At 33.5% G+C, this 27,975-nt stretch overlaps 3 protein-coding genes across 3 annotated transcripts; 1 reads left to right on the forward strand and 2 right to left on the reverse strand.

Annotated features, from left to right (window-relative positions):
- Nucleotides 1–883: 883 nt before the first annotated feature.
- LOC115722264 (probable O-methyltransferase 3) lies at nt 884–4,331 on the forward strand. The gene is made up of 2 exons (XM_030651426.2): nt 884–1,814; nt 3,838–4,331. Exons 1-2 carry the CDS (start codon nt 996–998, stop codon nt 3,838–3,840), a joined length of 822 nt encoding a protein of 273 aa, XP_030507286.2. The 5' UTR covers nt 884–995; the 3' UTR covers nt 3,841–4,331.
- Nucleotides 4,332–4,771: 440 nt separating this feature from the next.
- On the reverse strand, nt 4,772–11,865 carry LOC115722263 (DExH-box ATP-dependent RNA helicase DExH12). The gene is made up of 3 exons (XM_030651424.2): nt 8,813–11,865; nt 8,184–8,573; nt 4,772–8,055 (listed from the first exon to the last, which is right to left on the reverse strand). Exons 1-3 carry the CDS (start codon nt 11,726–11,728, stop codon nt 4,885–4,887), a joined length of 6,477 nt encoding a protein of 2,158 aa, XP_030507284.2. The 5' UTR covers nt 11,729–11,865; the 3' UTR covers nt 4,772–4,884.
- A 1,993-nt stretch (nt 11,866–13,858) lies between these two features.
- LOC133031535 (uncharacterized) lies at nt 13,859–14,329 on the reverse strand. The gene has a single exon (XM_061105058.1). The coding sequence runs from the start codon at nt 14,327–14,329 to the stop codon at nt 13,859–13,861; it is 471 nt and encodes a 156-aa protein (XP_060961041.1).
- Between the last annotated feature and the right edge of the window lie 13,646 nt (nt 14,330–27,975).

Below are 27,975 nucleotides of genomic sequence, written 5' to 3' on the forward strand. Positions count from 1 at the left end.
ATATTTAATCTAATAATAATAAATTGATAAGTGTATATTAATGGTTAATAATTTGGATTATTCATAAATTTATTTTTTAATAATATTCTTGAATTAAATAATTATTATTTAAATAAATTACTAATTTATTCTAATCTCCTCAAATTAATTAATCCATTTTTTGTTCTCTCTTTCATTCAGAAACCCCATACTTTCAAAAATCCCATATTTCTTTTCCATTCTACTTCGAAACCATGTTTATAAATCAGTTCATGGACTCTCCAAATCGATTCACACAATAAAAATATAAAATTATTCCTTTTGATAGTATGATTTTTGATAATATTATTATAAGATTCCCTTTAATAATACTATTTTGGCCTTTAAAGGGAGCAAGCTCTAATGGCATTGAAGTCAAGGGCAACGATCTCACTCAGCAAATTGCCTTTAAGATTTTATATCTGTTTTTTATTTTTTGATGCTTAGAAGAGGAAGTAAAATTTGAGACATTTCAAGAAGAATTTTGTTGTCAAAAAAAAAATTAATGAACGAAAAAAGGAGAGAAGACCATCGATGATGATGATGAAAAAGGAGGAAAAAAAAAATAGGTTATATGAGATGATGATGAATAAAAATTGTTTTTTTTAAAAAAATATATATAAAATTAATTTTGGTTGGTTATTAATTTTTTTTAATATGGTGTTAGATTTTTTTTTTTTTTTTTGAAAATGAAAAATTTATTAAACTACAAACAAATACATATAAATGGGTGGTTAAAAAAATGTATATATAGTATAGAGACAAAAATATAATCACCGCCATAAAATTATTCTATGTATATTAACTTATTTATTTTTAGAGTCAGATCCCAATTTAACCCACGTATACGTTGCGCAATAATTTAGGGCAAAAACTTAGCTATAAATAGAGATATAAGTTATACCAATATTCATTCATGGCCTTCACAAAATTATAGCATATGTGTTATAGAGCTAGAGCATATATATTATATTTACATGGAGAAACTAAAGAGTTTTAGTTATCTTAACAACAATATAGATTTAGCTATGAATGAAGAGAACAACACAAAGTTACTAGGAGCTCAAGCCCACATATGGAACCAAATCTTCAACTTCATCAATTCCATGTGCTTAAAATGTGCAGTTGAATTAGGCATACCAGATATTATCAACAACCATGGAAAACCCATGACCATTTCTCAACTCACACTTGCACTCCCCATCAATAAAAACAAATCTCATTGTCTCTATCGCCTTATGCGACTTTTAACTCACTCTGGCTTCTTCGCTTTAGAAAAAACCAAATTAGAAGGAGAAGAAGAAAAAGAAGGCTATGTAATTACTGAAGCATCCAAATTACTCCTCAAGGACAATCCTATGAGCGTTACACCCTTCTTGCTACTCGTGCTCAACCCTGTCTTGACCAAATCTTTCGATGTTCTCAATACTTGGTTCCAAAATGACAGTCCAACCTCATTTGACACGGCCAATGGGAGGACGTTTTGGGATTATGGAAGCCATGAGCCGAAATTAGCGCAATTATTCAATGATGGAATGGCTAGTGATGCGCGATTGGTGACAAGTGTGGTGATTGAGAAGTGTAAGGGTGTGTTTGAGGGAGTTGAAAGGTTGGTTGATGTTGGAGGAGGCACTGGAACTGTTGCCAAGTCTATTGCAACTGCTTTTCCTCAAATTGAGTGTAGTGTATTGGATTTACCACATGTGGTTGCTGATTTAGAAGATGAGAATAACCTCAAATTCATTGGTGGAGACATGTTTGTTGAAGTTCCAACTGCTGATGTAGTTTTGTTGAAGGTACACATATACTCTTATATATTTATACTATTATTATTTCTCACATAAATGACAACCAAATTGTTACAAAAATACTTTTTTGGCATCAAGTCAAAACATGTAATAGTAGTGTTCTAAACTCCTTCATTTTATAATTTCTTAACATACACTATTCATGTTATACGTTTATAAAATATTATTTATTGTTGTAAATATATTATTAATTATTTTGGGTTTTAATATAATTATTTATGTATGTGGATATGTATATAGATTAATATTATATATTTGAAATAAATAAAATATAGGTTAATTAGCAATTTTTCCCCCCGAACTTTAACATATACTAAATCATGCCCCCTGAACTTTTTTACTCGTTAAAAATTCCCACTAAACTATTGAGATTGTTAGATTTAAGGACTTTTGTCTAATTTCATTTAATTTACTCTTTCAGTGATTGTTTATGTACTAAACCATGCTCCCCAGACTTTGATATCTACCAAATCGTGCCCCTCAAACTTTGATATGTACTAAATAATACCACATGAACTTTCATTCATGTTAGAATTTTTTTACTAAAATTAAACAAAAGTCCTTAAATTTAACAATCTTAATAGTTCAGGGAGAATTTTTAACGGCCAAAAAAGTTCACGGGGCATGATTTAGTACATGTCAAAGTTCGGGGAGAAAAATTGCTAATTAGCCTAAAATATAATAATTTTTTTTGAAAAGTAGGGGTTTGGTGATGTATTTAAAAAAAAAAAAAATTAATGTATGATGCAATGCAAAAAGTGTGTTGTAAAATAGAAAAAGTAGAATTTTGGTGATGTATTTTAAAGGACGGAATAAAGAAGTTGTTGGGAGTATTTTAAGTCAACTGTAAAATAGAGAAAGTAGAGTTTTTGTGGTGTGTTTAAAGGATAGACTAGAAAAATTGTTGGAAGTGCTCTTAAAGCACTCACATCAAATGATTTAAAATAGAGAATCTCTAAAATATTTAAAGCACTAAACTAAAAACACTTTACATTAGATACTCTAAACTCTTCTATATTAAAGCTTCTTTAGAATTTATTTTTCATGCTCTACATTTATAGAATATTATTTATTGTTCTAAACATATTTTATTAATTGTTTGGGGTTTTAATTTTATTTTTTATATGAAGATATGTGTAATATTAATATTATATGTTTGAAATGAATAAAATATATTAAAAATTAAAAAATGTAGAATTTTTGTGATATATTTTGAAGAAGCTAATGTATAGTGTAATGTAAAAATTTGAAGTAAAATAAAAAATATAAAATTTTGGAAATGTATTTTGAAAGATATAGTAGATTAACTAATGAGAGTGCTCTTAGTGATGCGATAAGTCTTAGTGCACTCCCAACAGTTCCTTTAAATGTTTGTTTTCTCCAAAAATTTGAATAAGAAAGCATTAAAACCCTTTCCAATAGATGCTCAAAAGTGTTTTTTATTTTAAAGCATCTTTATTCTTTCTCTACATGTGGAGAAGGTTTTAGAGCATTTCTAAATATTTTTTTAATTGTTTTTTTTTTCTCTCTAAATAATTTTTTTTTTATTTTTCCATTTTTATGATTTATTTTATATCTCATATTGCCGATTTTGGATTGGGTCACTAAAACTCTCAACTCAACCCACATGCACTCTTACTTTAAACTCTTTATTTTGTACTATTATTAGTCATTTCGACTAAATATTTAAAAAAAAAAAATTAATTTTTGAACTTTATGTTTTGTAAAAGAAAAATTAAAATAACTCCTAGATCCAATTGTGATCAAATTATTTTTGAAATATGATTAGATATTGAAAGTTTGTTACTTGAAGAAAAATTAGAAAAACTTTAATATCACAAAATATTTTGATAATAATTGGGTATAGTGATCTAATTTTTTTTATTATTATTTTTACAAATTATAATATTCAAAAGTGAAAAATAGTGTAAAATAAAAATAAAATAAAATTTAAGTATAAATATTTATGTAATATTATTCTTATAAATTTTGTATTTGATAATTGAAACAGTGAAAATTACATGATTGGAACGATGAAGAAAGTGTGAAGATACTAAAAAATTGCAGAGAAGCCATATACAAAAGTAAAAAGAAAAGTGGAAAGTTGATTATAATAGACATGAATATTAAAAATGATAACAATGAAAATTCATTTGAAACTCAGCTTTTTTTTGATATGTTGATGATGGCTTTGGTTAGTGGACGAGAGAGAAATGAGAAAGAATGGTCTAAACTGTTCAAAGATGCGGGTTTCTCTTGTTACAAGATTACTCCTATTTTAGGTTTAAGATCTGTAATTGAAGTTTATCCATAATTTACAATGAATAAGTTGTAATATTTTTATAACTTAATTTGACAATTATTAATGGTTGTCTTCTCTCTGTTGGCATTGTAATAAAGAGTAAATAATTATATATTAATCTATGAGATAATGTAATAAGGCACAAATGAAATGGGAAACAAATATGTAGAGTGTTAATTCTATATTAGCTGGTTCAAGGTGCTTTTTTTTTTCTTTTCTTTAGTAGTGACATCATTTTATATTTTTTATTTCTATCGTTTTTATGTTCACCCCATATATTTATAAATATATATATGGATTAATCAGCCTCATGCTTGTAAAACCTTCTATACAAGTAATTGTCAAACCAACTAAGATCTTCCTTCCTAATTTTCTCACAAATCCTTCCCTTTACATCCATTTTAATTCTATACAAAGTGATAGACAAAAGAAATAGACATTGCGACCAAAAATCTTCATTTCGACATTGCAAATAACTGTAGAAAAAACTTGCCTCCTAAACTTAAAAAGTTAACCACCTCAAAATAGATGAAAGAAGAATACTTGAGTATTGCCAGTCCAACCAATGCTTAATCTCAAAAAATAAGTGCCATAATGAAATATAAAAGATGTGGTTTAACTTTCTCAGTTAGTGTTTGCAAAAGTAGAAGAAAATTCATTTATTGCAAGGTTGCATTAACTAGTTCTATCTAGTACAACATTACAAATTTAAATCCAAAGAAAACACATTAGTGTCAAAAACATTACTCTTCTTCCTCAAGCCATCCTTCCTTCCTTCACATCAACACTGAAATTATATTCCTGATCACAACCCAAGTATGAATCACACATGAAATACAGTGTGTAATTCTTCTTTCCCACTTCTGTACTAGCAACTGTAAAATCAAGCTTCACCTTTAATTTCCTTTGGAGGGAAACCCTTTTAATGGCGATCACCGAGTTACTCTTCGTATCACCGACTACAAGCCACCACCCTTCTTCTTTCGCCTTGGGATACCGTGGAGCATCTACCGGCCCCAACTCTGTCCTTCCCTCGAGATCCCGCTCAAGAGTCACTTGCAATGTAATAACATCCCCAGCAGTCACATTATCACCTTCCAATACTTGGTAGCTCATGTCAATATTGGGAAAACGATTACAAAACTTGGCGATATCCAGCAACTGTGAATCTGTCATCTGTAGTAACTCACGCCTCTCGTCATCTTCCAGCTCCACCAAATCGAACAGTGTCTCCACACTTTTGCCTGGGTTTTCCTGGCATCTTTTAGCCAGCTCCTTTGTGAAGTGAGGGAGTTGTAAAAGCATGGAATCACGTTCCCACATGCCTTGTGTTACCATCTGGCTAACCTCCATTGCAAGAAGAGCTAAGCTCAGCCATCCGTTGCTAGAAATCACATCGACCATTGCTTGTAGCAACCTGCTCGAAGAAAGGAGCACCTCTCGTTGGTCAAGAGCCAAATTTCCACCCAAAGGTTGCCTTGAGAAGTGGGCCTGAAGTAGAGCGTTTGCTTTCACATGAGGATCTGCACATTTGGGATTTTCAAAAGAAAATCTCTGGTGATTGATTAGCCTCCGAACGTGATTATCTTCACCAGGTCGTATAGGAAGTTGTGCATACTCTGAAGCAGAAGATAGAATTTCTAGAAGACCCTTCATCTTTGTCTTGGCGGTTAATGAGGAGCTAAATCTCTCAATAGTAGCATAGCTGACATAGTAGTACGAGGCAATTAAACCAAGATTTGATGGAGAAAGATCCATGTCGTCATCCTCAATAACCACACACGTACTTGCCTCCAAGTCATTCAGAGTATTCTCTACAAGCTCAGATAAGTGGCCAGAAAGATACCTGTGGCTAACTCCCTGAAGATTGTAATAGTTGGGATTCTGTGCAAGCCTTCTGTACATGAAGGTCCATGTAAGGTAATCCACAGCGTCTTGCTTGTTCTCAATAATTCCAGCAACAACTTCAGCATTTAGATTATCATGCAAGTAGTGGTGTAAATGGCTTTCAACTGGGAATGATTCATATAAGAACTTCTTGTAATATTCTTTACGAGGTGCATGGCAGAGGATCACACATTTCCCGGAATTATCTAGCAATGGCCGACTAGCATGACCCATCATCTGCAACAGATCCGAGACAGGATAATCTGTGTGGACATTTTCACGGCCATCATAGTATTGGGTTCCCATCACAACCACCAAATGAGCCGACAACGGCATTCCCCAACACATTGAACTACTCACGACACACACTTGAATCCGTCCAGCTTGGAAAAGCTGAGAAACAACTTCTTGGTCCAAATTAGATAAGCCCTCATGCAAGTAACCGACCCCCTGACTCAGAGTCACTTTCAACATTTCATCCTGGAGTCCATCAATAAGGGGCTGAAGATCATCCAGCGAACCCAACAAAAATGGTGGCTTTCCTCCACCATCTGCATTTGAGTAAGCTATCAGATCCATAGCTGTGAGACGGACATGCTTTCTGGTAGGAACATACACTATTGCTGGTTTTTCATTCTTGGCATGCTGGACGATAGCAGTGTATGTTGGTTTTGTCATAGCTTGCATCCTTGCTTCAAAATCTGTTATATCCACTCCTTGTATGTGGATTTCCAATGGCACAGGCCGCACACCAGGAGGGAAATTGAAAAGTCCATGAGAGCTAGCTCCTATCCACTCCCCTAGATCCTTTGCATTTGCAAGAGAGGTTGATAATGCAACAATGCGAATCTGATTCTCAACCTGACTAGCTATGTATCTCATCCTAGAAACAATAACCTCTAGGACATGACCACCCTGACCTCCAATCAAGTGAAGTTCATCTATAATAAACAGACTAACTTGCTGAACATACTTCCTTTGTTTCCAACGGCGTGATAAAGCATCCCATTTCTCCGGAGTACTAATTATAATATTTCCTTTCTCGATCAGTTTCAAGTCTGCAGCTGTTTCCCCAGTTAATTGAACAACAGAAAGCTCCAGACGCTCCTCAAACTTGTTTTTCCAGTCCCGGTACCTCTCCTTAGCAAGAGCTTCAATGGGTGCAATATACACTGCTCGAATATCCCGCCCCTTTCGATGATTCCTCAATATGGCAAACTCTGCACATATGGTCTTGCCACTCCCAGTTGGTGCAGCTACTAATACATTGTCATCTGAATTGTAGAGAACGGTGAAGACCTGAGTCTGAACAGGATTGAAATGTTTAAAATCAACGTAAAGGCCTTCGTATAATGAATTTCTCAAAGCAGTGACAGGCAATGGTTGCAAATCCAGCAACTCTGTTGGAGGAGGATACTTTTCAGGTAGGATGAGGTGTCTGAAGGAAACAGGTAAAACAGTTTGTGCTCCAAGCCACTTATCTGACACAATGCGAATAAAGTACTGGGGTGGCAGAGGTTCAGAAATTGGAACAGTAAAATGCAAAGTGTGGTCCTCATCAATATACTGCTTTTTCAGCAGAAAATACTCGTGATGAAGAATGAATTCACCATCACTATCCTCCACAATTACCCAAAATGGCTCCACATAGCCATGAACTTTGTCCTCCCATTGGAAATCAGGTGTAATAGTGAGCTCAACCCTCAAAACAGTGCGAGTAATTGGCTGAACATGGGCTGCAAGGTTTAATTTGGGAAACTGGTGAATGTACTTGTGTAGTGTTTTCCCAATCTTTGGTGCACGAATTAGCTCCCCAAGCTCTTGAGATGAGAGATCATAGTACCTCTCCCAAGCCAAGTCCTTCTTTTCCAACTTCATTAGAATATCATTAGATATTCCATGGAATTGGCGGAGAGGTGTTTGTACACTCCACATTCTCCTGGTTACCATCTTGCACAAGTTCAAAGCCTTCTCTGCTACTTGCACCCATCCTCGTTTCAAAACTATTTCAAAAAGAGCTCGAAGAAGCCGTCCAGCACTCTAAAAAGAAAAAGAATAACATATATAAGATAAATAAATATTAATAAACAGATATAACAAACTGCAGGCAGTTATTACTCTGATGACAAAAGAGAAAAATAAATTACAACAAAGGGTAAGATAAAAACCTGAGTAATGTACACCATATCAGATGTCAGTGAAAGCCCTTCAAGCTTCAGTTGAGAGATGTACGCTTGCAGCAAAACGTTAATCTTGGCGCTAGGCTCTTCCAAGCTTTCTTTGACGGGAAGTGGAACTCGATCGAGAAGCTTTGCTAGTTCCATTTTTTCATCAGGCCTTACGGTCACGTACTTGAACTCCTCGCTGAGTGAGAACAGATGAGAAAGCTCGGTATCTCCCATTGTAGGCTTCAAATGCTCATTATATGCAGCTATTGTTCCATGTGTTATATAGTAGTAACTAGCAATACGACCTAAATCTGTAACCTGGAAATATCCACTTTTCCTGTCATACTTGATCAAGTTGTTCTTATCCAGGATGGTAGCAGCAGAATGAATCTGCAAAGAATCACAAAAAAGAAAAAAAGTGAGCGTATTAAAATAAAACCTATGATATTGAGCTGAAGCAAGAATTAGTTAATTTTCAAGAAAAACAAACATGACACGAAAAATAGAAAAATAAAGCACACTATGAACAAAGATGATTCCCTGGCCACCCTTCTGATTCCTGCTGCTACATAAGAAACCTACTCTTGAATAACACAAAGCAAGTTTATGTAGAAAAGATAAAAACTTACCAGATCAGCTCGTCTCTCTTCCAATGTCACATCCTTCTTGAGAACGTCAGCTTCCAAACCATAGAGAGTGGGATTTCGAATCATGCGAACATACAAGTAAGTGTATCCAAGCCAACTACAAGCTTCTTTGGCATTCTGAACAGTGCCTAGTACAATTTCTGCATTCAACTGATCAGCCAGTTTGGAAACAAACTGACTTTCAATAGGAAGTTGTTGATTAGTCAAAGAAAGATAGTATTGAAGCTCAGTGTGCCCAGTAATAATTATTCCCTCACCATATGAATCGTATTGAGGCCTTCCGGCACGACCAAGCATCTGCATAACATCCAGAGGACTTAGTTCTGTCCAGGCTCCTTTCTCTGGATTATAGATTTGGGTACCTTTAATGATCACTGTATGGGCAGGAAGATTCACACCCCAAGCAAGAGTAGCAGTGGAAACCAAAACTTGTATGTGACCATAAGCAAAGAGATCCTCCACAAGCTGTCTGTCACTTCTGTTCAAACCAGCATGATGAATTGCAAAACCATAAGGCACAAGATCTTTGAGATCATTACTTTTTACAAGATCTGTGTGCCTATGGAGAATTTCACGGCTGGCACTATCTTCTTTCAAAAATCTACCAATTGTATCATTAGCAAGTGCAGTATCACGTATTGCCCGACCCGTCTTAGCTGTCTCCTTCCTTGAGTGAACAAATATAAGAACTTGATGCTTCCCCGCTACAGCCAACACCTTTTCATAACAGAGTTCATTCATCAATTGACACCTCTGCAATGGCTTCCTTACCGTAATTCCAATATACTGCTGGGAAAGAGGGACAGGCCTATAACTATTGTCAAAATGGAAAAGTCCTTTATTGTGATCGACCCTTAAGAACAATGCCACATCCAAATAATTTGGCAGTGTAGCTGATAAGCCAACCAACCGGATATGTTCTTTTGTAGTTTCAATCTGCCTAACAGTTCTAGCTACAATACTTTCAAGCACAGGACCTCTATTATCATGAAGAAGGTGAATTTCATCAATAATCAGAAGTTTCACAAGCTGTGCGTACGTACGATCACCTGACTTCCTTGTAATGATGTCCCACTTCTCAGGTGTTGTGACAATGATCTGAGTTTCTTCGATCTGCTGGCGAGTTAGAGCCTGGTCGCCACTGAGCTCCCTCACCGTCACACCATAATGCTGCAAACGATTAGACAGATTGCCAACAACTTCAGCAACAAGAGCTTTCATAGGCGCAACGTATACAATCTTGTAATCATTGTGGTTTATTATGCCATCCTCCTTATTCATGTGCAACCCGAGCTGTTGAAGAATGGTGAGAACTGCAACATTAGTTTTCCCTGCCCCAGTGGGAGCACAAAGGAGAAGGTTGTCTGGCTTGAAAAGGGCAGTCTCATACACCTTGCTCTGCACCCTGTTCAACTGCGTCATCCCTTTGAAAGCCGGTTGTGCCCACTCCGGCATGGAAGATATCTCTATAAGCTTCTCCTCAGGATCAAATGGCTTTGGCTTCAATGCTGGAACATGAATTTCTTCATACCCTTTACTTGGGCGCCTGTATGAATCACCAGGAAGGATACATTTATGATTTGAAGAAAGTCTACCATGTTGAATTGCAAGGCTATCAAGATCAAGGAGCTTCAATTGACCCTTCAACCAACCACTATCGGAATCTCTGTCAACTCTCCCACTCCTTTCAGGATCTCCACCACTCTCATCCTTCAACCTTCGAGCCTCCTCTCTAATACTCTTCTCCAAGTTCTTTTGCCTCTCTTTAGCGGTGGCTCTGGTGGCATACAACTGTTCAAGAATTGCAGCCAAATTAGGACCCGACAGAACCATATCCTCCTCAATCTTCTTCCTCTCCACTTGGTCCTCAGCCCTAGCCAAACGGGTACACCACACAATCTTTAGCCGATTTCGCAGCAGAAATTTAATGAGATCAAACTTCACATCCTCAAGTTTCAAGACCAGTTTGTTTTCAACCTCCCTACCATCACCCTCAGCCAGAATCTCAAGCACCTCTTCAGCAACCTTCTGGCACTGTTGTGGATCCATCTTCTGCTTAAAAGCTTGAGAAATTTTCCTCTGCAGCCAATAAGCATCAATATCCTGGACATTAAGAATCATACCCTCATTTGCTTCCCGCATATCATCCTCATCAACCCCAGCCCCCATTCGCATACCCCCTGGCCCTGATTCATCATCCTCATCTTCCTCTTCTTGGACCATATCAAGATCACTCTCTTCATCATCATCCTCATTCTTCTCACACTCAACAGCAACACCCATATCATCATCAAGACCATCATCAAGACCATCACTCCCATCTTGAAAATCAGTAATAATCCTCCCAATAGAAACCAACTGATCAAACACCTGATTATGAATAGGACTCAATAACTTCTCGATCTCTTTCTTCTTCTCACTGTTTTTCAAAACATCATTCTTCAGAAGAGCCAAAATCTCATCCGCTGCGCCACTAACAATACTCAACGGCTGCCCACCCAACTGTTGCTGAATCACACCAAGCATAGCCTCGTAAGCAGCCCGAGTCTCCTTCGTCTTAGGCTGATAAACACCTTCTTCAGTTATAGTAAGAACACTCTCCTCCTGAAGCCTCCGGCGTCTCTTAGCCGGACCAAGATCAGCAAGAAGGCCATCATCACGATCTTTCTTCTTCTTCTTCAATTTCTCATCCAACTCCGGTGGCCTCCCTCTGTAAACCCTATCACCGAAGCTTTTAGGATCAATCTTGCCCCAGAGAGTTTCAGGTTCTCCGGTGGATTCATCGTGGGTATCGCGAACGCGAGAATCAGTGGTGAGCACCAGACTGGAGTTGGCCCGATACTCATACTGCTTGAATCGAGCGTGAGCCTCCGCACCACCACCGCCGAGATCGGCCATTATACAAATTGAGATACGGCAAAAAAAAGAGTAATAATCAGAAAATGTAAACCTTGAAAAACCCTAATTAGGAAAAAAAGATTACAGACTTACTTGTGGAGACGATGACGAAGAGAGAATGAAAGTTGAGAATGTAAATCCAATTTCTTTGTGTTTGTTTCCTAATTTATAAGGTATAATGATTAGGTAAATTACTATATTATCCTTGGTCTAAATATAAAAATTTGTAGATGAAGAGGTTATTAGTGATATTTTACTCAAAATACTACAGTATAATAATCACGTGTATTATGGAGACGAAGAAGGAGGATACGGGAAAAAAAGAGTAATAACTTTTTTTTTTTGGTTATAAATAGTATTAATTATGTGGATGTCCAAATCTTTTATTTATTACCATTAATGTAATTAACATTCTTTTTTTCTTAGTTTCTCTTTCTCTTAGTTTCTTAATATTTGACTCTTGTATGTGTATAAATAGGAGATCACCTATTGGAATAAAACACTCAGAAAATTCTCATCTCTTCTCTATTTTCTTTCTCTAAATTATAATATTACATAATACTAATATTTCATAATACGTTATCAGCACGAGCCTCTAACCAAGGTATGACAATGTTTTTGTTATGTGATCTCGAATTGCTTCAAAGTCATGATACACTATATATGTATATATATATATACTCATCTGACTGAAACACATTCGAGTTAGCCATTTTTTTTTCTAATGAATTAATATTTATACAATATATGTCTATGCTTATATATATCTATATAGATGCTTATATATTATATATGTGTGTTGATTTGTTTATCATATTATATTGTTTAATCTTATTATCTTATTCTATATTGTACTATATTTTGTTGTATTTTTTTTTTCAAAGTTTATGTCTATGTCTAATAATTTACACTTTATATTGATACAGTTTTATCCATGGCAAACCTTGCAAAACTTGATTTTGTGTCACTTGATGTAGAAAAAGATCCTTTTCGACCTAGAGAAGAACATGAAGAGCTCCTTGGTCCAGAAGTACCATATCTTAGTGCAATAGGAGCATTGATGTATCTTGCTAATTGTACAAGACCTGATATAGCTTTCTCTGTCAATTTATTAGCAAGATTTAGTTCTGCTCCAACATATAGACATTGGAAAGGGATTAAGCACATACTCCGCTATCTCCAGGGTACTATTGATAAAGGATTATTATATTCTAATAATTGTGGGTCACAACTTATTGGCTACGCAGATGCAGGATATTTATCTGATCCACATAAAGCCAGATCTCAAACTGGCTATTTGTTCACTTGAGGTGACACTGCTATATCCTGGCGATCAACAAAGCAAACTCTGGTGGCTACTTCCTCAAATCATGCTGAGATACTTGCAATTCACGAGGCAAGTCGAGAATGTGTTTGGTTAAGATCAATGACACAACATATTCGAGGAACATGTGGATTAACATCTAATAAAGAAGTACCAACAATTCTCTATGAAGATAATGCTGCTTGCATCGCTCAACTTAAAGGAGGGTACATTAAAGGAGACAGAACTAAACATATTTCACCAAAATTCTTCTTTACACACAATCTTCAAGAAAATGGTGATATCGATGTTCAACAAATTCGATCAAGCGATAATCTTGCAGACTTATTCACGAAGTCATTACCAACATCAACTTTTGAGAAGATGGTTCACAAGATTGGAATGTGTCGATTAAAGGATCTGCACGAATGCCAAAATGAGGGGGAGTAATTTCATACTGCACTCTTTTTTCCTTGACCGAGTTTTGTCCCACTGGGTTTTCTCGGCAAGGTTTTTAATGAGGCAGTTATTATGGACATCCAAGGGGGAGTGTTATAAATAGTATTAATTATGTGGATGTCCAAATCTTTTATTTATTACCATTAATGTGGAGGTGTTTTTTTTTCTTGATGAAATATATCAACTAATTAAATGTCTTTATTCCCATCAAGCTATCACCTAAGTGAGAAGTCTCCACTCTTGCTTGGCAAGCAAAGCTAATTTTTTTTTTTTTTTTAAAATGAAATATCAACTTTATTGAAATTTATCATTCATCATACAAGAGAGCATGAAGCTCATTAGGAATGTCATTCCTATAAATGCTACGATCAAAGAAAATTAAAGTCCCTAAAGTCACGAAAACCACCCCCACCATTGACTTTATGAGCAGACAACTTGTCCCACTTCATCAAATGAATATCTTTTTTTGATGAAGATCTCCACCAAAATTGACTAATAGATCGCTCAATATCATTACAAATTTCAACAGGATTGAGAAAGACATTCATGGTGTAAGCAAGGAGAGCTTGAATCACTGACTTAATGAGAACTTCCTTACCCGCTCTTGAGAGGAACTTGTTGTCCCAAGTTTGAATCTTTTTATGCACTTTGTCCTTCAAGTAGCCGAAGACAACATTTTTATTTCTACCAACAGTACTTGGTAGTCCTAAATATTTACGATGCTCCGACACCTCCTGAATACCCATTCGAGTACATATAGCATGTCTTGTTGCAGACGAAGTATTCGTACTAAAGAACACAGAGGACTTGTCAAAGTTCACTTGCTGACCAGTAGCCATGACAAATAAGTGTAATAATTGAAGCACTCGGCTAACTTCCCCGTTTGTAGCCTTACAATAGAGAAAACTATCATCAGCTAACATAAATATGGAGTCTATAATTTCTATAGGAATTTAGAAGTGAAACGATGATATCCTTCGAGCTTGGCTAAACAGAGATAAATGGTGGAGATCTCATTTCACTTCGCTGAAATATCATTTATACGAAGCTAAGTGTTTTAAGGATAAAATACATTGAAGGTGTAGCAGTAATTTTAGTGCATATTCAATGTAGATCATCTATTAGAGGGTCATTAATCAAATTAGGATTATAACAAAGGATAACTAATGGCGTATCTATATCGTGGAACACATAGAGTGTAAAGACCGCTTAGTTTAATTTGGAAATTAGCAGTTAATCATGTTTAATTATGAAATTATTTATAGCTATTTAAATAATTATTTATACTGTTATTATTGAATTCTGAGATGCATTTTATGTTATTTAGTAGTTTTCATAATTTTGCATTTTCGGTGCCCGGTAACATGGAACTCAGTGTTTGGCTCAGTAAAATCACAACTTAGTATGTTAGTAGATTGGGACGGTTTATTAGACATTGGGAATGTCGGGAGTGGCCGGGAACTTAGAATTTCCTAAAAATACTCCTTTAGTGTTATTTATGTGATTTTAGTGTGAAGGGGGGGCAAAATGGTCATTTTGCCCCATTGTTAGTTTGTCTTTTTGTGGCTTAATATTTGGAAAATATATGTTTAATTATGCTTTATTTTGGCTGAAGTAAAAATGGGTTAAGTGGCATTTCATTTCTATTTTTCAAAACTTAGAAAAAAATTACAAAAAAATTCTCAAAAGCTCTCTCTCTCTCTCTCTCTCTCTCTCTCTCTCTCTCTCTCTCTCTCTCTCTCTCTCTCTCTCTCTCTCTCTCTCTCTCTCTCTCTCTCTCTCTCTCTCTCTCTCTCTCTCTCTCTCTCTCTCGGCTGGTATGGTGCTTTAGGGCTGAGATTTCTTTGATTTTCAAGCTCTTTTCCTTTCAATCTTAGTGTTCTTCAAGTGTTTGGTAAGATCTTTATACCTTGTTCTTTTAATTTCTTGATTTTTGAGGAAAAAGATGATGTATGCATGCTTGAATTTGTTGTTGTTGTGGCTGTGATTTTGTTGTGATTTACAGTGGATTAATCTTGTTGTTTTAAGTAGATTAGAGTTAGTGTAATGCATGATAATTGCTTTGATTTCAAGCTTGGAAGTTTTTAGCTCAAAATTATGGTTTTTAAAGAGAAATCGTTAAAATTTGTTGCTGTGATTTTGTTGATGTTTGTAGTAGTTTTCAGAGGCTATTTTATGCATGTTTAAGTAGGTTTGGACTGGTTTGATTGTATGTTGGTAGTGTTTGATCAAGTTTGAGTTTAAAACTCAAAGCTTGATGCTTTAATGGTGATTTTTGATTCTGTGAGTTCTGGGTGGTTTTGTTGCTTTAGAACTGTTATTTGGGTCCTATAGAACAGGTCTGGAAGGTTTGAGGTTGTTTGGATTTGTTTTGGTTGAGTTATGAATTTTTGAAAATCTGCCTGCGAGGAACCGGAATTTCGATTGTGCATCCGGAATTCCGGATGGGTTTTGAAAATTCCCAGAACCGGAATTCCGGTTGGGGAAATTTCAAGAACCCTAGTTTCCCTCGTTTTTATGTTATTTGGGGTATTGCCATGCTTTTTATCGATAGGGAAACTTTTAGTTCCTAGTTTAAGTCCCCGGGAAGTGACTTAGCGTATCACTTATAGTGTTGTGATTTTTATGGTTTAGGAGCACATGTAATCCGCGCGGAGATAGTTCAGTCAGGTTGACCGGCACACCTGAATTCGGAATTGAGGTAAGATTAGTATAACAGTATGCATATGTAGATTACATGTTTAGCGTGCATGTTAGGAAGCCTGTTAGATTACATTAGATATGTATGTTGGCTTCGAACCATCCGACTGTGTCACATCGGTATAGGCTGGAGTATGACCAGCAGGTGGAGTATGACCAGTATGACCGAGTATAGGCTGACACTATATCACATCGGTATAGGCTGGAGTATGACCAGCAGCTGGAGTATGACCAGTATGACCGAGTATAGGCTGATACTTAGGTTGGTGGTTCCGTACTATTTGACGTATCACATCGGTACAGGCTAGAGTATGACTAGCAGCTGGAGTATGACCAGTTCGACCGAGTATAGGCTGATACTGTAACACATCGGTACAGGCTGGAGTATGACCAGCAGCTGGAGTATGACCAGTTCGACCGAGTATAGGCTGTTACTTGTCAATAGTACCGTCCCTATGAACGTTCAGGATTCAGTATCGTGTTGGACACGACAGTTAGGGTTATGGTCAGGGGTATGGGCGTCTGATCATGACCGGGATTTATGTATGAGTATTATTATGCTTTTCTTACAGAGTCTGTCGACTCACAGTGCTATGTTTATGTGTAGGTAAGGGCAAGGCTAGAGCTGATGGACCGTGAGCGAGCCGGTGAAGATTCTACATGTCGGGGCGGTTAGGCCTGGAGCGTACGATCATCGGGACAGCGATGCTATTTTTGTAAATAGTCGCTAGGCGACAAGTATTTTGTATAGACAGTAAACTTTTGTAAATAGTTTTGTAATCGGGATCCCGAGTATTTTGTATAAGTATTTTACAAGTTTAATTAAAAAGCAAAAAATTTTAATCATTCACGTTTTCCATAAACCTCGTTGATTAGCAATGAGCTGCACAGTATGTTTAAAAATCACGTAATACGCCTATGCTAGTTAGGGTGTTACATAGAGCGTTCTATATGACTGAGAGTGCAATTTCAAGTTCTAAGTGTGGATTCAATAAGGAATTAATAAGTTAGGGAATTTACTTGGTAAATTCGGTTCAACTTATTGGAAGCTCGGAAATATAGGCCCATGGTCCCCATACTAGTTGAGACCATACTGCTTGTAAGACTCAGTTAATTGATTTTAATTAATCAATTATAATTCTAAAGTTAGACTATGTCTACTTTATGAATTTTCACTAAGCAAGGGCGAAATTGTAAAGAAAAGAGATTCTAGGTTTATTTATTAATTAAGATACTTTATATGTCTAAATTAATAAATATATTAAATGACAATATTATTTAATAATTATTTTTAAGTTATTAAATAATTAGAATTGGCATTTAAATGGTTAAATTAGAAAAATGGCCTTTTTGAGAAAATAAAAATGAAAAATAACAAAATGAGAAAGTTGCAAAGTGAGGCCCAATTTCCTTATATGGCCGCTCACTATGCAAAGGGTTTACCATTTTATTTTTCCATTATTTTAATGCCATACAATTCTAACCTAAACCTAGAAGGCATTCTATAAATAGAAAGTATTGGCTTCAGGAAACTCGTGACTTGCATATTGTTCCTTTCAAAAAAGGCCATGCGCCACTTTCCTCTCTCTTTTCTTCTCTTTGAATTTCGAAATCCTTGAGTGATAGAGTAGTGCCCACACACATCAAGTGGTATCTCAATCATAGTGTGTAAGACTGTAGGAGAATCCAAACAACAAGAAGGAGAATCAGCATCAAAGGAAGGAGAGAAAAAGATCCAGGTTCAGATCTTGATTATGCTCTGCTACAGAAAGGAATCAAGGGCTAGAGATCTGAACGGAAGGAGTCATTATATTCCGCTGCACCCAATGTAAGGTTTCCTAAACTTTATATGTGTTTATTTCATTGTTTTAGAATTCATATTAGGATGTTAATCAAACATACTTGGTAATAAATCTAGATCTTGGTAAAATATTTCCAACAACTGGCACCAGAGCCATGGTAATAATTTACTTTCATGAAATATGAATTAAAACGATGTTTTGTGTTGATTTGGATGGTTTCATGTTGGTTTATTTGCTTATGTGATGAATGTATGTGTTGTACGAATTTTTTCCATGAAAAATATTTTTTTCTATTTTTGAAAATATTTTATTTGGATTCCTTGTGAAAAAAGCAATTTGTCGTTTTTACGGAACTTAATTCCGATAAAAATTGAAAGAGTTATGAATTTTGGAAAAATCGGGGTTCAATGGTTTCGAGGGTGGTGCAATACGCACAAGACCCTCGGACAAGCCCCATCCGCGCGCGCGTGACACGCCTGTGTGCACCCTGCATCCGCCCACATTTGCCGCTCATGCACCCTGCATCCGCCGAGTTTCCTCGGCTGGGTGCCCTCATCCGCGCGCGCCCAAGGCTGCGTGCAGCCTCCTGGGCTGCATTCACCAAAATTCTGATTTTTGTGGTTTTTTCCCCAAAAATCTGAATTTTCATGGGATTGTTTCCCAAAATTTGATTTTTCCAATTTGAAATATTTTTTTTTTTTTGAAATATTTCCAATTATGGTAAGATTTAAAAATTTGTTAACTTCTTTAATATTTATATATTATTTAATTATAAGATTAGATATTTTGATATTTAACATATTTTAAATTAAATAACTTTGTCTTTTTATTTAAAATATTATATTAAAATTATCTTATATGACAAATTAAATAATTAATAAATTTAAAATTAACATAGATATTTTTATAGATACACTTACCATAATATTTTCAAATTCAAAATTTGTTATTTTGTTAAATATTTAATTATTTATAAATTATAAGTTTAAAAATGATATTTTTCTATATATATCATTTTTTTTCTTATTGGAAATTTATAAATCATATCTTAAATATTCAAATAACTTAGATATTTTGTAGAAATTTGAATATTGCTTAATTTGAGATATTTTGACATATAATTATGGTAATTATTATTTATTTATTATTTTATTCCTAAAATAATAATTATCTAACCAAATCTATTTTAAAATTGGTTTATTTTATTAAATTATAAGATTTGAAAGTGATATTGAAGATTCTTTCTTTCAAATCATTGATCTTATTTGATATTTAATTTAATTTGATTCAAATAAACCTAGATATTTTAAATTTAAATTTTGAGATTTTTAAGGTTTGTTTTAACAACCCTAAATCTTCAAAATTTAGTTGGTTAGTTTAAGAATAATAATTTAATTATATTAATATCTTATTTCACATCTGTTACATGAACAATGTTTGTTTATTTATTTATATTGTTTATTCAAAAAAAAATTTAACAAACCTATTATTTATTTGATCTAAATTGCTATGATTAACTTGTTGATAGATCCAATGATCTGATTTTAATCATAGTCCAATTGTCAATAGATCTTATAAATAATTTGTAACAGGTAAATTTTGTACTTCTTTCATCTATGTAAACCTAGTAACATGAGAGGGCCCATCCAAATCATTTGACCTGTGTGAGCCTATATATTTTCTATTGGGCTTAGATGCATATAGGAAGCCCATTTAAGTTTTACTAAGAAAATGGACTATGTTGCTAAAATAAAATTTGACATTAGTAATTTTATTTAGGCCCAATTAGATTTGGGCTTATTCAATGAATAACAATTGTTTATTTAAAGGTTAAATTCCTCTCTTTTGGGCATTGTGTGAGAGTTGGGGGCCAATAGAAGTGGGTACGACATACTGAACCCAACCCCCCCTCACATGAACTACCCCAATTGTGAAGGCTCATTTGCCTTATTTAAATAATTGTATTAGGTTAATTATATTAGTCTAACCTAATTAAAATTGAATTAACAACATAATTAACTTTTAAAATATATGATTTTTTTTTTCATTTTAATATTTTAAAGTTAATTTTAGAAAAACACTTAGTTAATGATATATATTCTAGATAGTTATTTCTATACTAGTTATTATTTCTAATATTAAATAGAAAAATATCATTGATTGTGAAATTAATTATTTAATAATTAATTTTGGTACAATCTAAGTTTAGAATATTTTCCTAGTATTAAACTAGAATTAATAATTAAGTTTCCTCTATACTTAATTATTTATTTCTTAAATTTAATACATTTAATTAAATTAAAAATTTCAATATCTAAGTTGATTTTCATCATGATACTTATTTATTGATATTTTCATGTTATTTAATTAAAGTTGAAAATTATCTTAAGTTTGGAGTCTTATTTCAAAATAACTTAAATCTGAATAATTTTCAAAATATATTTTATTTTATTTTATTAATCTTTTTCCCACAATTTCGAAATTGCATTTCTTTAATGCAGAAATTTTGAATTTTATTTGAAAAATAGATTAAAGTTGAAAATTATTTATTTTGGACCACCTTAAATCAATGATTTTTTTTTATTTAATGATTAATAAAAATAAATGAACTAAAATATATTATAATTAGAAATTGAATTAATTAGTCAATGAAAGTCTAGATAGTTATTATCTGTTTTGCTTGAAGTATTTTTCTAGTGTATTTAATTAAATAGAAAATTAATATTTAAGGTTATTCTTAATCATGATACTTAAATATTTAAATTTTTTCTTAAATATTTAATTAAATAAGAAAATTATATTTTTGTTGTAAATTAATTTTGGGCCAACATAAAATTAAGATAATTTTTCCAGGATTTATTTTTACTTTATTTTAAAGCATTTTCGAAAGTAGTATTCTTATACCCTTCATTTTTCAAAATGCAATATATATATTTATAGAAAATTTAATTTGAGTTGTAAATTAATTTAAATTAATTTTGAAACAACTTAAATTGAATAATTTTCTAAATATTTATTGGAAATTATTACTAAGATGGAAATAATTCACGTATTTTCATATCCATCGAAGTATAATTTATAAATATTAAATTAAAATTTATATTTAGAATTTTTCATTCTAAATTGGAAATTTTAATTAAATAAATTGATTAAAATAAATATTAGAAGAAAATACAACTTTCATTGAATAATGAGCTTTATTATTATTATTAGGATATTCGATCTCCATTGTTTGTTTTACATAGCTATTGTTTTAGTGAGTAATCATCCCTAATAGAGGAACGTTCATTAGCAAGTTAGCACCGTTTAATCTCGAAAGATAAGTATTTTTGTAAGTTTTTTATATAGTATTGATCACCCTAATGGTGGTGACTGTAGAAGACTTGCAAGAGTATGAAACAATGGTGGAAGCTCATAAGATAGAATAGCCTTGACTCTCACCTAAACGGGACAACGCGGATTCCAATCTTGATCGAATAAAAGGTTGCTAGAATGTTTATCATTTTAGATGAGCTGACAACTCTATTCAATGGATGGTAGCTTTGACTCTCGCCTAAACGGGACACTGATATCAGTTTGTTGAAAATCTTGGAAATTATTTAGGATTGTATGTTTTAGTATTTTCACTTGTCATTCCTACTTGCTATATGTTTAATAATTTCTGAATTGTGTATGAATTTATATTGAACCATGTTATTTTCTGTTATTAAATTGTAGTTTAATTTTGAATCTTCATTGTTGGTCTAACTTGGTTTGTTGTTCTAATGAGATAAATCCCTAATGGATTTTCACCATTAGACAAACATAATAGTGTTAGATCTCGAAAGATAAATATTGTAAATGCAACATCTAGCTGTTCATCAATTGATGACACCTTAGACTAGTATTTACAGTATGAAACAAGAAGATTGTATAAATAAGATTACTTTGACTCTCGAAGCATTGTTGGATTCTTATTTAAAACGAAATTATCGTAATTCCTCTTAGCTCAATACCATATCATTAGATGAATGGTCTATAAATCATTTCATGTCATTTTCTATTTTCTCTTAAGAAATTAAATGACACATATGATTATATTCCCGAAATTCTATCCCAAAATGATATAAATTCTCAATCTTAGAAATCTCCTATTTGTATGGGCAAATCAAACTTAGAGTTAAATTAGTAGTGGCGGTCCAAGAAAGAATTACTCATTATACAGTTACACTTTCACAGTGTTTAATAACCATTTTCTATCAATGGATTCAAACTGTATGGAATATGATTTGAGTATTCTGTGACCAGGATCCACTCACACTATTCTAAGAACTCTTTAATGTAACTAAAGCTAAGTCATCAAAAGACTATAACCATGTTTTATAAATCTATGGCATTTGTATCTTGTTCATAGTGGTTTTGACAAGATCATTCTCTGCAAAGAGTTTATATGCCTCTATCCACTGAAAGTAAGTTCATCTCATTCGTAGATGGATGTACATTCAGGAGTGGATATGAGTTTTTCGTTATACTCTTAAAACGATCACTCTAGATTTTACCTTATGCAAAAGAAATTTGAAATGTTTCAAAAATTTCATGAATTTCTAGCAATGGTGAAAACCATTAAGGTAAGTGGTTAAAGATCTTGCGAACTGATAGGGGTGGAGAAATAGTTAGTAGATATGCAGTTCAAAGATCATTAAATTGGTTTTTGAATTATATCCTAACTTACCTCCCTAGAAATTCAATTTGCATATTGTTGATTAGTTACTAGTCGTTGCCTAAGTACTTCTATGGTAATACAATTTCAGAATGATGCAATGGTTGTATACTTAATGTAAATCATTACTAGATTCATGGATGACCTAATCGAAATCAAAAGAAAAGCTAGAACTGCTAACCCTGGTTTGCATGTTTGTTAGCCATTCTAAGTGATTAGGGGTGGACCATCCCGTAGTCATTAGATAAGAAAGTGTTTGTTTAAACAAATACTACTTTTCTAAGAAAATGACTAAGTCTGAAAATAAAGTAGAAAATAAAAGAGATAATTTTTCTTGATTCCATAAGTGTTCTATCATCTTATTTTTTACAAGATGATCCCAATGCCTCTGTTGTCTTAAAACAACCGAAGAGGTCAATACCATTTAGATTTCTTAGACATAGTTCACGGTACCTTGTCGTAGTGGGAGAGTTTCTAGGAACTCACTCTTCTTATGACTTGGAAGACACTAGTGATTAAAATCCATTGTGAGTTTAAACAAGTAATGGATTCTCAAGATAATAAACTAAGAAGAAAAGCCAAGAGAACTATGGTTTAATCCATTCACATGGAGTAACCTAAAGTTTTCTATTACAAGGACATAAAAGGAAATTTTCGTTAATAAGTCTTTTCAATGGACTTAACAAAACTTCCTGTTCCTAGTATTATAGGTTTAAGTTTATCTAAACCTATGGCTTGTGGTATACCTGGTAATTACTTACTCTAATGCAAGCAACTTACTTTAGTAAGATGCTGAAGCATTTTCTTTCCAAAGGCAATCTATAGAAGCTTAACAACTTCTAAGCATAGATTTTATTTATCTAAGGAGAAGTCTCAACTATTCCAGAAAAGATAAAGCCATGAAAGAATTTCTTAAATCAACAGTGAAAGGTCTCAGATATGCTTTAGACCAGACACTTGCTGTCGAGTGGGAGTAATGAGTAGGTATCAGATTAATCGAGGAAAGGAACATTGGAAGACAATCAAGTAAATCTTAAGATTAAGGAGATGAACTATATGTTAGTCAATAAGGGTGTGTTTAAAACTCTTAGACTACACCACATCAGATTTCCAGACTTGCCTTTGTGCTAGAAAGTCTGCTGATAAGATGGTGATTACTCTGGGGGTGGAATAGTGATTTTGGAGAAGTGTAAAAACTATCTGAAGTCTCTAGGTCTACCAGAGAGAGACTGAATGTTAAAGTTGCAGGAAAGGTACTTATTCAGTCTAAGGAAAGTTCTATACATTTGTGGCACCGTTCCAACTTGTCTTAACTACTAGTGTTATTTCTTGATTAACCAAAAAGTAGTTGCCAAAAGTATAGAATCCAATATCCCAAGAGAGTAGACATATAGAGAGGAATTTCACAAATATCAAGAATTTTGTGATTAAGGGAAAGTAATGGTGGAGAAAAGGTTGTTGTTAATTCAACCTGTCAGATCCTATTACGAGGAGTTTACTACTACTACACTTGATTTGTATATCAAGGTGTTGAGATTATTTGAAATGCACATTTTGTTTTATATTAGTGCAAGTGGGAGTTTGTTGGTTTTTGTGCCCTAAATAAAACCCATTTCAATATAATCAGATTTACTTATTAATAAAGATAAGAAATAACATTTTATGTTGCATGGTTCACATGATTTATTTCATGATTATATATATAATGTATGAATTCTATTTAAGTCCAGAACATATGAATTTGTTAATGTTTATAGTGTTGTCAGCACAGTGGAATATAATCTTAATTATATGTTCAAAAGTTTATTCCCTGATTTGTCAATTCAATATCACCTGTTGATCCTAAATCAAATGATCTTAATCCTGATATGATTAGGTTCGATCTCAAGAGTATTATACATGTTCTTTGATTTGTTAGTTAAGCCTACTTTTGGGTCAGGGTGATACGTACATTTTGGGAACATGATAGTATAATTGAATGGGAGCGCTAACATAAATATGGAGTCTATAACTTCTATAGGAATTTAGAAGTGAAACGATGATATCCTTCGAGCTTGGCTAAACAGAGATAAATGGTGGAGATCTCATTTCACTTCGCTGAAATATCATTTATACAGAGCTAAGTGTTTTAAGGATAAAATACATTGAAGGTGTAACGGTAATTTTAGTGCCTATTCAATGTAGATCATCTATTAGAGGGTCATTGATCAAATTAGGATTATAACAATGGATAACTAATGACGTATCTATATCGTGGAACATATAGAGCGTTCTATATGACTGAGAGTGCAATTCCAAGTTCTAAGTGTGGATTCAATAAGGAATTAATAAGTTAGGGAATTTACTTGGTAAATTCGGTTCAACTTATTGGAAGCTCGAAAATATAGGCCCATGGTCCTCGTACTAGTTGAGACCATACTGCTTGTAAGGCTCAGTTAATTGATTTTAATTAATCAATTATAATTCTAAAGTTAGACTATGTCTACTTTATGAATTTTCACTAAGCAAGGGCGAAATTGTAAAGAAAAGAGATTCTAGGTTTATTTATTAATTAAGATACTTTATATGTCTAAATTAATAAATATATTAAATGAAAATATTATTTAATAATTATTTTTAAGTTATTAAATAATTAGAATTGGCATTTAAATGGTTAAATTGGAAAATTGGCATTTTTGAGAAAATGGGAATGAAAAATAACAAAATGAGAAAGTTGCAAAGTGAGGCCCAATTTCCTTATATGGCCGCCCACTATGCAAAGGATTTACCATTTTATTTTTCCATTATTTTAATGCCATACAATTCTAACCTAAACCTAGAAGGCATTCAATAAATAGAAAGTATTGGCTTCAGGAAACTCGTGACTTGCATATTGTTCCTTTCAGAAAAGGCCATGCGCCACTTTCCTCTCTCTTTTCTTCTCTTTGAATTTCGAAATCCTTGAGTGATAGAGTAGTGCCCACACACATCAAGTGGTATCTCAATCATAGTGTGTAAGATTGTAGGAGAATCCAAACAACAAGAAGGAGAATCAGCATCAAAGGAAGGAGAGAAAAAGATCCAGGTTCAGATCTTGATTATGCTCTGCTACAAAAAGGAATCAAGGGCTAGAGATCTGAACGGAAGGAGTCATTATATTCCGCTACACCCAATGTAAGGTTTCCTAAACTTTATATGTGTTTATTTCATTGTTTTAGAATTCATATTAGGATGTTAATCATGTTAGAAATATTTTACCAGGATCTAGATTTGCTACCAAGTATGTTTGATTATTATCCTAATATGAATTCTAAAACAATGAAATAAACACATAAGAGTTTTAGAAAACCTTACAGTGGGTGCAGCGGAAAATATGACTCCTTCCATTCAGATCTCTAGCCATTGATTCCAATCTGTAGCAGAGCATAATCAAGATCTGAATCTGGATCTTTTTCTCTCCTTCTTGTTGGTGATGATTTTCCATAGTCTTACTTACTATGATTGAGGTACCACTTGATGTGTGTGGGTACTACTCATTCACTCAAGGGATTTCGAAATTTAGAGAAGAAAAGAGAGAGGAAAGTGGTTGCTCGGGAATTCACTCTAAAAAGAATGAGATACAATTGTCTTGGAAACCTGAAGCCTTTACCTTCTATTTATAGAATACCACACAGGGTTAAGGTTGAATTACTTGGCATTTAAAAATGAAAAATAAAATGATAAAAGGAAACAAAGTGGCCGGCCATAGAAAATGGAAACAAGTCTCTCACTTTTGCAACTTTCCTATTTTATCATTCCTAGTTTCCCATTCTCCAAAATTGCCAATTTTCTCATTCAACCACATAAATGTCAAAACTAATTATTTAATAACTATAATTAATTATTAAATAATATATTGTCATTTATTTTATTTATTAATAAAAACTAATCAAAGTTTCCCAATTAATAAATATACCCTTTAAACTCTTTATTTACTGTTTTACCCTTGCTTAGTGAAAATTCATAAAGTAGACATAGTCTAACTTTTAGAATTATAATTGATTAATTAAAATCAATTAACTGAGTCTTACAAGCAGTATGGTCTCAACTAGTATGGGGACCATGGGTCTATATAACCGAGCTTCCAATAAGTTGAACCGAATTTACCAAGTAAATTCCCTAACTTATTAATTCCTTATTGAATCCACACTTAGAACTTAGAATTGCACTCTCAGTCATATAGAACGCTCTATATGTTCCATGATATAGACACGTCATTACTTATCCATTGTTATAACCCTAATGTGATCAATGACCCTCTAATAGATGATCTACATTGAAAAGGCACTAAGTTACCGTTACACCTTCAATGTATTTTATCCTTAAAAAACACTTAGCTCCGTATAAATGATATTTCGGCAAAGTGAAATGAATTCTCCACCATTTATCTCTGTTTAGCCAAGCTCGAAGGATATCATCGTTTCACTTCTAAATTCCTATAGAAGTTATAGATTCCATATTTATGGTAGCGCTCCCACTCAATTATACTATCATGTTCTCAAAATGTACGTATCACCCTGACCAAAAAGTAGGCTTAACTAACAAATCAAAGAACATGTATAGTACCCTTGAGATCGAACCTAACCATATCAGGATTAAGATCATTTGATCTAGGATCAACAGGTGATATTGAATTGAATAGATATTACGGTAAGTTTTAATATATCTAATCAAAGTTCAATATCGGTCCCTTCCGATGTATACTCCATACATCCGATACTGGTAAACTTTGCCAATGTCCTGGAAAGGACATAACACTTTTCCAAGGTGTAAGAATACCTATCGCTGATTATACCATGTCAGTCTAAATCCAGTGTTCTGACAAATCAGGAAATAAACTTTCGAACATATAATTAAGATTATATTTCACTGTGCTGACAACACTATAATCTTTAACAAATTCATATGTTCTGGACTTAAAAAAAATTCATACATTATATACATATAATCATGTGAACCATGCAACATAAAATGTTATTTCTGATCTTTATTAATAAGTAAATCTGATTATATTGAAATGGGTTTTATTTAGGGCACAAAACCCAACAAATCAAACATACTTGGTAGTAAATCTAGATCCTGGGAAAATATTTCCAACATAAGTCTAACCCATTTGTCTGCAAACCCCATTTGTCTGCAAACCCCATTTGTCTCAGCATTGCACACAAAAAGTGCCAATAAACTCTGTCATAAGCCTTGCTTAAATCCAATTTCAGCGCCATATAACCATCTTTACCAACTTGCTTCCTCTTCAGATAATGCAGAA

Source organism: Cannabis sativa, chromosome 9, assembly GCF_029168945.1.
Source record: "Cannabis sativa cultivar Pink pepper isolate KNU-18-1 chromosome 9, ASM2916894v1, whole genome shotgun sequence".
Classification (NCBI taxonomy): Eukaryota; Viridiplantae; Streptophyta; class Magnoliopsida; order Rosales; family Cannabaceae; genus Cannabis; species Cannabis sativa.